This window comes from Typopeltis vanoorti, chromosome 17, assembly GCF_054136105.1.
Source record: "Typopeltis vanoorti isolate ZY-2024b chromosome 17, IOZ_Tvanoo_1.0, whole genome shotgun sequence".
NCBI lineage: Eukaryota > Metazoa > Arthropoda > Arachnida > Uropygi > Thelyphonidae > Typopeltis > Typopeltis vanoorti.
Genome location: NC_143565.1, coordinates 757,457 through 769,594, shown reverse-complemented (window position 1 = coordinate 769,594; position 12,138 = coordinate 757,457). Strand labels below are relative to the sequence as shown.

Below are 12,138 nucleotides of genomic sequence, written 5' to 3'. Positions count from 1 at the left end.
CACTCTTTAAACTCATCCATTTTCTGCACGTTCACCACCCTCTCAAACAATGCATTTCACACTTCTACCACTTTCCATGCAAAAAACTACTTCTGACCCTTTTATTCACTAGTTCCTTCCTCTTTTTTTTATGAAAAATCTCCTCAGTGTTAATACAATAATAACTCTTCAACAGCTTAAATATTTCAGTCATATCTCCCCTTTGTCTTCCATCCACCTAACACTGCAGTTTGCATGTCCTCAGTCCTCATTACCAACATTGTACAGTCCTGATATCATTTTTGTTATCCGTCTCTGCACCTTTTTCAAGATTACTTCATCCCCTTCAAATCCTAGTAACCAGATCTGATTAGAGAAATCCAGATATAGTCTGATCAAAGCTTTATACAAATAGGACCACAACCCTTTTATCTCACGTGGTCAATGTCCTCCTCAATATTGCAGAAATTCTCTGCGATGTATTCACAATATGTTCACTGAACTTTAAATTTCTATCTACAATCAAACACCCTTGCTTCCTCTACTTCTTCCAGTATAACTCCGACAAGTGACTTTGAAGCACCCATCCATGGATCCCAAATTTTATAACCTTACGTTAGTCTCATTAAATTGACATCCCCAATTGTTTTCCCACCTATCCAGCTTATTCAAATCATCTTGTAGAATACGTGTTCTTCTTATATGACATGCTTACTTCTCTTCTATGATGGTTTTTTTTTTTTCATTTCCTGAGTCTTCAATGCAGTTCTGGTTTTTATGTTCTTGCAGACAACACTTCACCACATGCCTTTCTGGATAAATCTGCATATCTTTTCTTCAGGGTTTGTTACTGAGTCTTCAAAGGTTGGTGTTTGTTTTCAACTTTTTTCACTTTTTCTCCAGTAGTATTTGTATATCTGAGTTGATAGTTCACCTCTGAAACCTGCTTGACTTTGATTCTTTTTACCTGTAGACTTTCTTACACACTTTTCTTTTCAGTATGACATTCATTTTTATCCTGCTCAAAACTCAACAGTGATCACCTGCTGTTCCAAATCCTCTGTTGTTGGCCTGAACTAATATGAAGATATTACTATCAACAATTTCCAGCTGATCTCCTACCTCTTTTTTGGCTGAAACTCATCAGCAATATCCCAGCCCCATCTTTTTTTTTTCTTATTTTCTTGCATCTTCTCCCCATTAAATTTATATTTACTATTATTAATATCTTTACTGTTCAGATTTTCTGTATAAACATTAAAAGATTTAAATTTAAATAATTTAAAGAATTTAGTGCATTTAGAGTAAAAGGTTTAAATTTTGGATATTGGATTTAGTGAGGTGATTTTACTACCTTCTTAAGAGGAGGGTGAAGTATTATTTATTAATACTTGCATTGCATCATCTTAATATTAATGTTCAGACAATATATTATAACAAGATGGGACTGTTGTGGTTTTGGTCTGACAGGATCGATTAGCCATTGTGCCAAAACTCTCTATGCAACGTTGTTATTATTATTATTATTATGGTACACTTGCAACTCTGTGGAGTCTCTAGACTCCTCAAGGGAGGCACTAAACATTATGCCAAACACTATCCAGTATTCATGCAATATCTATCATATCATAATTTGCATTGAACTCATTTCATCCAAGGACTTATATTGGAAGGTCAGTTCAGCTCATATGCTGTCTATCACACCTCTCCTTATACTTTTATCTAATTTCTCTCAGTCTCCATATATTACCTCCACTCTGATACCTACAAATGGCACTTATGCAGAGCTTGATTTGCATGTTCCTGTAATGAACATGCAAATATCTGAGAACATGCAAGTATAAGAGGAGCCGTATGGTCCCGTGTTTTGGGAAAAAAGAGAGAGTTCAGAATTAGCCTGCTTAGAATTTTTGAGAATATCTTTTGGATAAATTGTGCCAAGGCAAGCCAGTGTACCTCCCATTTCAACTGCAGTGTTAAACCACGGTGATATAGGAAAAGCAGTATATTCCATATGCCTGCTGCTATTATGAATTGGTTGATGTGTACTCCTATCCCACAGTATTTTTTTAATATACCGGGTGATTATAAAATAACGTCAAGTATTCAGAGCCCTCTAGCGAGTAATGTATTGGACGAAACACACCAATATTCAGTAGACGTACACAGTGGAACATGGGGATTCGATTTAACGAAAAAAAAAGTACCAAAAGTGACCAACAGGGGAAATTTTGGCACTGCCAAATTAATTTTAGTAGGTGTGACTATGAATGACTAAATGGCATATGAGAAACAGCACACATCAATTTCATGATGTTTATTGTTAATTACAAATGAGGTTCAATATGACCACCATTCTGATGTTCCAGGAACTGCATATGGTGCACGACATTTTCCACAGTGGCTCGCAACATATCGGAATTGATTTATCTCATGCGTAATGTTATTCGATCTTTCAAAGTTGGAATATCGGGTACATGTCCTTGATACACAGTGCTTTTAAGAAATCTCCACAGCCAAATGTCACAAGGATTAAGATCAGGCAATCTCAGTGGCCATTGCATGGGAAATGTACGACTAATGATTCTTCTGTCAGAGAAATGTTGTCGCAAAACACGCTGTATCTGAAGTCCGATGTGGGGTGGTGCACCATCCTACATGAAGATGGTCGAATTGAGACATCCTCTTTGCTGCAGTTATGGAACCACAAAGTTCTGTAGCATATTGGCATACCTGTTAGCATTGATGGAACAAGTCACTGGTCTATTTTGGCGATTTTTCTCGTAAAAAAAAGTATGAACCGATGATAAAAGATGCCGTAAATTCACACCACACTGTGATTTTGGGCGAGTGGATAGGCATCTGCAGACACACGTGTGGATTAGTTGCAGCCCAAATGTGACACTTGCATGTGTTAATACCGCCGTTCAAATAAAAGTGCGCTTCGTCACTCCATAAAATCTGCCACGGCCATGCATCATCCACTTCCATGCACGCTAAGAATCTCAAAGATAAGTCGATTCGTGTGGTCACATCACCAGGGCGCAATTCTTGAACATGACTGATTTTATAGGGGTAAAACTTCAACATCTGACGTAGGATTTTCCACACCATTGTGTATGCGATATCCGTTTGCCAGGATATTGCTCGTGCACTGCTGGTACCCTGCACATTTGTCATCTCCTGTTCCACAATAGCAGTTGCAACTTGTTCAACTTGTTGGTGATTGATTGGTTTGCGTCCCCTGCCTACCTACACCCCTAGAGTTCCAGTAGTTTCAAATCGCCGAATCAGTTTTCGTAAGTTTGTTATGCTAATCGGTCCTTTTCGTAAATTTTTCATATGCTGAAAATCATGAAGACAAGCACTGGCATTATTTTTCCGCTGATAATAGAGTTTAACTAACAAAGCACGCTCACGTAAGGTAAGAGGCATCGAAAAGCAGTTCTTCTACGAATGATAAGAAATCTCACAGGCTTTCCTTTTATTTCATGATCGCTCATAAGAAACGTGATAATGCAAATTAATGCATTTTACTCTGAAAACAGCGCCAAAATTTCCCCTGTTGGCGACTTTTGGTACTTTTTTTTTTTCATTAAATCGAATCCCATGTTGTGTATGTCTACCGAATATTGGTGTGTTTCGTCCAATACGTTACTCGCTAGAGGGCTCTGAACATTTGACGTTATTTTATAATCACCCGGTATATCTGACACTCTCTTGCATGACCTATAGCATATCATTGTCATTTGTGTGTGGATAATTTTACTGTTATAATTCGCTGTACCAACACAAAATTAATATTTTCTTATTAAAAAACAAGCAGTGCTTGTGTTCATGTTTTTTTATTTTTTATTTTATTTGAAATCTAGTAGATAAGACTTTTTCCACCTTGCCCCAAACAAAATGTTATTCTTTTAACACTGATTTTTTTTTTTTTTAAATTAGAGAACGTCAAAACTTATTAAAGGCAAATCGCAAACTAGACAAAAGGGTAAAAGAAGTCTCGATGCAAATGGATGATGAACATCGTCTTGCAGAGCAATTTAAAGAACAGGTAAACAGCATTTTATTCCATTGCTTTCTTAGAGTAATAATATATAATACAGTAAGACTGGTAAAGAGCATGGTAAATAATAACATTCATTCATTGTATAACATAATAAATTTACTGTCCTTAAATTATTACCATATGAGTTTGGCTGCACTTCCTGTTCACTGGTTTCTCAAATTGCCTAAAGGCAGTTGGAGAAACTGTCATTCATTGACAAGTTAAAAATGGAAATATTCTGTATACTCTTGTTTATAATAAGTGATGATGTTTGCTTTCATTTTCACTGCATGTTAAAATGTCATTCCAGGCAGTAGTGTGTTTGCATAAAGTTTGTACTTCTGAATAGGAAGTTGGATATAGCAAGAGAGAAAAAAAGAACAGCTGTTGATTAGAAAAATATAATATGTTCTGGAAGGTGGAAATTTACAGGAGAAATATCGCTTAAAGGAAGGGACGTTTTTTAAGTCGGAAAAGGTGGAATATGCTGCTGTAATTAAAATCTCCCATAATGATCACTCGGTTTGCAGTTACAAAACTTACCTGCCTAAATGTATCCTGCTCTTTGCCCTCTGTGCTCCCTTGGCTTATAGCAATGTCCCACTAAATATTCTGTCTTGCCTACTTTCACCGCACACTATATGCTCTTAAACTATTAGTGGTATTTTTCTCCAAATCCTGCACTCTAAAAATACACAACTCATCACTTATCATAACACACACACACTTCACTATCATGTTTGCCCTTCTTATCCTGCTGAAATATGCTATACTGATACTTTTATTCCTGTCAGTACATCATTTTTCTTCAAACCTTGTTTCATTGATTCCAATAATCTTTGGACAGGCTAAGGCTATCAATGCCACCAGTTCATCTTCTTTGTTCCTCAGACTCCTAGCTTTCATATAAAGATAAGTCTTTTGACTCCATGGAATACCCATATAAATAATTATAATAATAATAAAGAAACACTGACAATGCTTTGTCAATATTTCTATACTTATTATTCCCTCCAGACTCCATATATTCCCCTTTCTCCCAAGTAACCATTCCCACAAGAGGTTATCATCCCTGCTACTATCCACCCTGACAACAGTAGTTTCCCTGCACTGCCTGTCTCACTTTCCCAAAGAACAACATTCTTTCCAGCCTACATCTTTACTCATCCAAATGCAGTCCCATCTCTCGCATACAGCTCTCATCTGTCCTTAAATGCATTCTAGGCATCCACATAATCTGTGCCTATCTTTCAACACGTTATTGTGCCATTCATTACTGATGCACTTCTCAACTTGGCATTATTATATCTGGATAACACATTCATTAACCTGAGATCTCTTGCCATCTGATTCACACTTCCTTACAAGTCATTCATATCCCGATCATAATCATCTTATCCACACTTTTACATCACTTAATTGCCATAGTGACACTATCAGTCTGTCGTTCTTCCAGGTATGCAATCTTCTGACATTCCGTTATTCACTCCTCAAATCACTGAATTTCCAATCATCACGCCTCTGACTTCTCCTTTCCTTTCTTGCTCACCTGCATCTCTCTCTCTCTCTCTCTCCCCTCTGACACACTCTCTCCTTGTACTCCAACTTACCTGCCTTCCTTTCATCTCTTTGTTCTTAGCTCCTGCACTATCTTGCCTTCCTCCCATTCCCTATCTTTTCCTGGTCCTGTTTTCTCCCTTTCTGTCATTTCCATAACTCTCTCCCACTCCTACTCTTGTTTACTTTTAGTTAGCCTTCCCACTCTTCTAATCTCTTCATTCACACTTCTGAGTTCATTCTTCATATGTTCCACTTCTCTCAGTATCTCTTTCTTTTGAAGAAAGAAGCAACCTACTCTTGCTCAACACCAACCCAATCATCAGCATCCTCCATATCTCTTTCCTCATGATGCTTATCTTCTTCACCCTTGATCATGCTACTTATCTCTCTCTCTCACCATTGGCATTCACTCATTTCTGACACACTGCTACCAAAGTTGGCATGCTGGTATCTATGTCACCAAACTTTCTATTTCCTATATTTTATGCAGATTTCTTATTTGCCAGATTCCATACTACCAGGATGCAGACATGATGCAAACACTGTATGGTATAAAATTTTGTAGTATACTGTGCAACATGTAGTCCTTAAATGTTGGCAGGCTGAGCAACAACGTATTGGTAAACTGGATTACGGTGGATGCTATTATTTAAATGCAGTACAAAGAACACTCACCAGATATACTAAAAATAATATGTTAAATAACAAAACCCCCCAAAACATATATGTAAAAATTGTGGAGAGGAAGTAGGAATCAAAGGCAAACCACTATATATCATTATAAGGAATATTAGGAAAATTTATGGGCTTGATACAGTTGGTCAGTGTACAAATCGTTGGTGCAAGTGAGATGCGATTAACTGAGGATAATGTGCTTACTGAAATACAATATGATGGTTATAGCATTTTTCAAAAAGACAAAAAATGGTGATGAAAGAGGAGGTGGGATATTGATGATCTCGTTGAAGAAAGCAGTAGTCCAATTGGTGTCAGAATGATATGAGCATGAATTTTCGATCTTTATTGGAGATACTGGTCAGGGAATATAAGGGAGATGATTCTAAAATGTTTAGATAGATAAAACAAGTGAGCAACAGGCAGGTGATAATAATAAGTAACCTTAAATTAGTAAGTATTGACTGGAAGCAAGAAATAATATGTAAAGAGATCAAATTCCTTGAGCTACTTAAAGATGATAACATTATGCAATTAAACCAAAACATGAGACATTAGTTAGATTTAATAATATCGTCTCAGACAGTGATTACAGAAGATGTCATCATACTCTTTCCATTTTGGGAAGTAATCATATGGTTTTGATATGGGTCATCAGCTATGCAGGTACAAGCTGGTGAGTAATGAATGAGCAAAATATACTATCATAATAGGTGGTGAATGCAACAATGATGAATATCTTCAAAGCAGGGTAAAATAATTATTGTTGTCTGTGAGAATTTGACCTTTCCTGATAAATCTTTGGACCCATGGAAGCTTGGAAGTAATACTTCTAATATAAACCTTATTAAAAATTTGTATTCATTTAGTCTTGCACCATTGGAAATAACTCAATATTACATCTGCTATCTCAACTAAAATATCATACAGTAATCCTAAACAGTAGTATAGAACACTTAAGGATGGCTGTGTGATATGTTGGTTCTGACTAAATTAACGTACATAGTCTGTCAATTAGTGATAAAAACACTAAATGACATCCATATTCTTAAGCCCTTCTACATCATCCTAATCTCAATCTTAATGATGGACTCAGCATGCAAAACTCTTAGAAATTATTAATAAGAACTATACGTCTTAATATTATATATATATCATTTTTCTTAATATCTTCATTCTTACTCACCTCATTTTATCCTAATAGTATCATTTTTAACCTGACTGTCTCATGACTACATACAAGAAAAGTTAAATTTTTAGCTGTAATTAATGTATTAACTAAATGAATGCATGTTTCTGAAGTTTAGCAATTTTGTAGATAGTTTCCAGTATTGAGACATGTTTTAAGATAATTTATAACTTTAATAAAAGATAATCCTATAAGTTTCATAAGTCATCAGACTTACATTGTCAAGGGTATTAGCAAAAATTGTACAGAAAAGAGACTAGAAACAGTTAATTACACATATTAGATGTTATCATAACTTCACAATCCATACATATAAATAAATAGCCAGAATAAAAATGTTAAATTGATTACTGTATACATGTTGGAACAATGCTAGTTTCTGCTGTCACATTCTTTAGCATTGCAGTATTGTATCCTAGGTCTATCAGATTTTTAATGAAAGTGCCAAACTTGGTGTAGGATTAAGCCTTGATTTTTGTTACATTGTATTGGAATCTACAGAATTTCAGAGGCTTTCCTTGAGTAGACTTGTAAACAATTATGATCAGTATAAGGCATTTTTTGTTACCAAACAACTTGATGGCCTGTGGTAGCTGTATATGATGCCAAATGTGATTCATGTTGTCTTCTTTTTTCAACATCGCTTATGTGTTCGGATCTCCCACAACCTGCCTATTTGGCCTATATAACAAATGCCACAAAAGCAATGAATCTCACAAATGCCTGATTTTTTCATAGGATGATGTGGAGGTTTTGGTGGATGTATGTAAGAATCAGGAGATTTTATTATTATTATTATTAATCAACCCTCCATGGAGACAAGAGACTCATTGCAGGAGGTAATTCTTAGGAAACACAAAGTCTATCATACCACTCCTTGAACTTATTGACTGTTTTTGCTGTAACCACTCTCTCAGGCAATGCATTCCATGATTCAACCATCCTCCATGTAAAGTAACCATGACTCACCCTCTTGCTCACAGCTTCCTTTTGTAACTTCCAGGAATGGCTCTCATAGCTCCTTCCTGCTGTTCCACCAAGCAAAAGAACTCCCCAATGTCCATCCTGTAACTGCCTCTCAACAGTTCAAAAGTCTCGATCATATCACATCTCCTTCTTCTATCCACCAAACTCTGTAGTCCACATTCCCTCAGCCGATCCTCATAACTGACATTGTACAGTCATGAAACCATCTTTGTTATCTGCCTCTGTATTCTTTCCACAGTTAATTTATCCCCTTCAAATCCTGGGGACCAAATTTCAGAACAATAGTCTAAGTGTGGTCTGATCAGAGTCTTATACAACGGAATGATAACTCTTTTATCTCTGCAGGTCAGCGTACTTCTCAGTATTGCAGCAATCCTCTGTTACCTTCACCACCTTTGCAATATGTCCCCTGAACTTCAGTTTTCTATCAATCATCACTCCCAGATTTCTGTCTCCTCTCCTTCCTCCAGTACAGCTCCTCCAATCGAGTATGCAGCCTCCCATCGATGGATCCCAAACTTCAAGACTTTACATTTTGCTGCATTAAACCGACACCCCATTCATTTGCCCATCTGTCTAGTTTATTCAAATTCTCTTGCAGGGCTGCCACATCTGCACTATTACTGATAACATTTCCAAGCTTCACATCATCTGCAAACAACTGAATATCCCTCCTACAATCCATTGACAATGTCATTGATATAAAGGTTGAACAATACAGGTCCCAGTACTCTGGAAGCCCACTTGTAACCTTCTGCTTCCTTGATATTGTACCACCATGCACAACTCTCTGATACCTATCAGACAGCCAATCCTGAATCCAGTTGAGTAACCTGACATCTAAACCCAGTGCTGTAACTTAATTATCAACTTATCAATTGGAAACCTCTCAAATGCCTTTGCAGAATCAAAAAAAAGGGCAGCATATGCCTTTCCCCTCATCAATTGCTCTTGTCACTTTATTATAAAAGGCAATCATATTACTAAAGCATGAGTGTCCCTTAACAAATCCATGTTGATTCTCACAGACAACATCACCGTCATCTGCCCAATGCTGTATATAGTTCCTCGCAAATTTCTCCAAGACCTTAACAACTACTGATGACACAAACTGGCCTATAATTAGACACTTCCAGTCTGCTACCACCCTTGTGCTACTGCACTATCTTCCCTTCCTTGAATTTCTTGGGTACCTTTCCAGCAGCCAGACTTTTATTGAAGTGCCAGGTCAATGGAGCTGTCAGTTGTTTAGCAGATTCTCTCAAAACCCATAGTGAAATAGCATCCAGTCCCACAGCTTTACTGACATCCAGAGTACTCAGTATTTGGAACACTCCTGTTGCACCTCTAAACATCAAACTTGCTCTATCCTTCTAGTTTTAAAACCTTCTTCCTCAGGATGAAATACTCCAACAGAGTGCTTGTTGAACAACCCCACTCTGTCCTCTGCATCAGACACTCCATTCCCATTTTTATCTTGCAATGTCATTCTTCCACAATCATTTCTCCTTCTACTGGCCACATAGCTAAAAAATTCCCTAGGATTTTCTTTGGATCTTAGTGGCGATCTCTTCTCATATTCCAGTTTCGCCTTCCTCACCATTCTAATCACTCTCCTGGCCTGCATCTTATAATCTTCATGCATCTGCGCTTCACCCCCTCTCCTTGTATCTCTTCCATAATCTCTTTTTCAACTGCAGTTTCTTTTTCATATTATTTGTCATCCACTTTACATGAAATTGTGTCCGCTTCTTCACTCGTGGAATACAGTTTATTGTTGCTGCTACCAAATATTCCTTCAAAATTTCCCATGCACTAATGATATCCTGGCTGATATATATTGATATATATATATACTGGTATATATATTGCCGGTCTGGTTGGCCGAGTGGATAACGTATCTGCTCTCTAGCCAAAAGGCCGTGGATTCAAATCCCACCATAGGCATGGATGTTTGTGGTTGTCTGTGGAAATACCAGTGGTGGTCAGCGGTAGATGGCGTTGGTGTAGGCAGTCAGTTGGTGATTGAATGGTTGAGACGTAGTTGTAGAGCAGGTGCCCTTTCTCAATGAGTCCTTGGACTCCCTAGAGGTGTCAGATAATAATAATAATTCCACATACGTTCCCTTTTCTTTGATACTCCTGCATGTCTGTTCATCTTCCAAATCAAAACAACATGGTCACTCTCTCCAACTGTTAGGAGAGATGTCATCTCACTTATTATCAGCTCTTCTGGTCTTCTTCTTCTTCTCTCTTCCATCATCTCTGTGGATGATGATGAGGCCGAATGAACTCTTTCCACTTCTGTCTGTCCTGGGAGAGTCCCAACAATTCTGTCCAGTTTGGTGTCACTTGTTGTGATTTTGTTTTCATATCCTCTTTTATTTTGTTTATCCATCTAATTCTGGGCCATCCTTTGGATCTTTTACCTTCCATCGTTGTGTTCAGGACTTTAGATGGTAGTCTTTCTGTTCCCATTCTGGTCACATGGCCAAACCATCGCAGTCTTCTTTCTTGGATTTGTCTGTTATTGTTATTTCTTGTTTTAGTCATTTCCTTATGTCTTCGTTTCTTAGTCGATCCAGCAGAGATACTCCAAGTAATCTTCTTAGCTAACCTATTTCAGTAACTAATAATTTTTTCTCTTCAGCCTTTTTGAGATTCCAGCATTCACTTCCATAGACAAGTCATTGTTTCATAGATTCTTACTTTTGTTACTTGTTTGATGTCTCTTGACTTCCATATTTTATTAAGTCGTTCAAAAGTTTCTGCTGCTTGACTGATTCGTCTGTTTATATCTTTTATAATTTCACCATTGTACTCAATAACTTCTGCAAGGTAGGTGAAGTTTCTACCTGCTCTAGATTCTTACTATCAATTTCAATTTTCAGATTGGTGCTTCTTTTTCCTATTTGCATAATTTTTGTTTTGTCTATATTTATGTTTAATGCAGATTTTATACACTCCTCCTTTATTTTATCAGAAATTCGCTGTAGATTTTCTTCTGTGCTTGCAAATAATGCAATGTAGTCTGCAAATTTTAAAATTGTCACATTTTTCCCATATATTTTGATTCCGGAGTGTAAGATTGAACAGGTCTGGTGACAGATTGCATCCTTGTCTTACTCTGCTCTCTGTGTGGAACCAGTTGGTTAATGTGTCCTCCATTCATACTGCACTTTCACATTTCTCATATAGGTTCTTTATTATCCTTATGGTTTTGTTGGGAATTCCAAATTCTTCCATAGTTCTCTTCTATGGATTAAATCAAAAATGACTGGCAAAAGTCTATGAAATTTATGTAGCAACTTTGGTTGTACTCTAGTGTCTTTTCTATTAGCTGTCTTAAGGTGAATAGTTGATCAATTGTGCTTTGCCCTGGTCTGAAACCGGCTTGTTCTTCTCCTAGTGCCAGTTCTATATATGGCTTAATTTGTTTTTGGAGTACTTTCGTAAAAACATTACTTGGAATTATTATATTTAGGGCTATTTTGCCTTCTTCTGTTTAGGAGTGCCCCTGTTTAAATGTCATTGGCTTTTTACTCACGGATTCTTAGGGCATTGTAGATGTATATTTACCAATAAATATATGTAGCATAAAGGAAGAGAAATTTACACATACCTTTTTCTGGGTGTTGTAGCTTTTCTTCTTTCTGCGATGTGCAAACTACCGTGTGTGTGTCGAGAGGGGGGGGAG

General features: G+C 37.0%; 1 protein-coding gene across 1 annotated transcript in view; it reads left to right on the top strand.

Moving 5' to 3' along the window:
- Positions 1-12,138, top strand: part of LOC150097089 (myosin-14-like) — a 1,147,103-nt gene that overhangs the window by 1,046,390 nt on the left and 88,575 nt on the right. Inside the window, exon 38 of the mRNA XM_090407039.1 lies at positions 3,928-4,036. Within this exon, the coding sequence (XP_090263165.1) occupies positions 3,928-4,036 (109 nt within the window). The remainder of the gene's footprint in view (positions 1-3,927; positions 4,037-12,138) is intronic.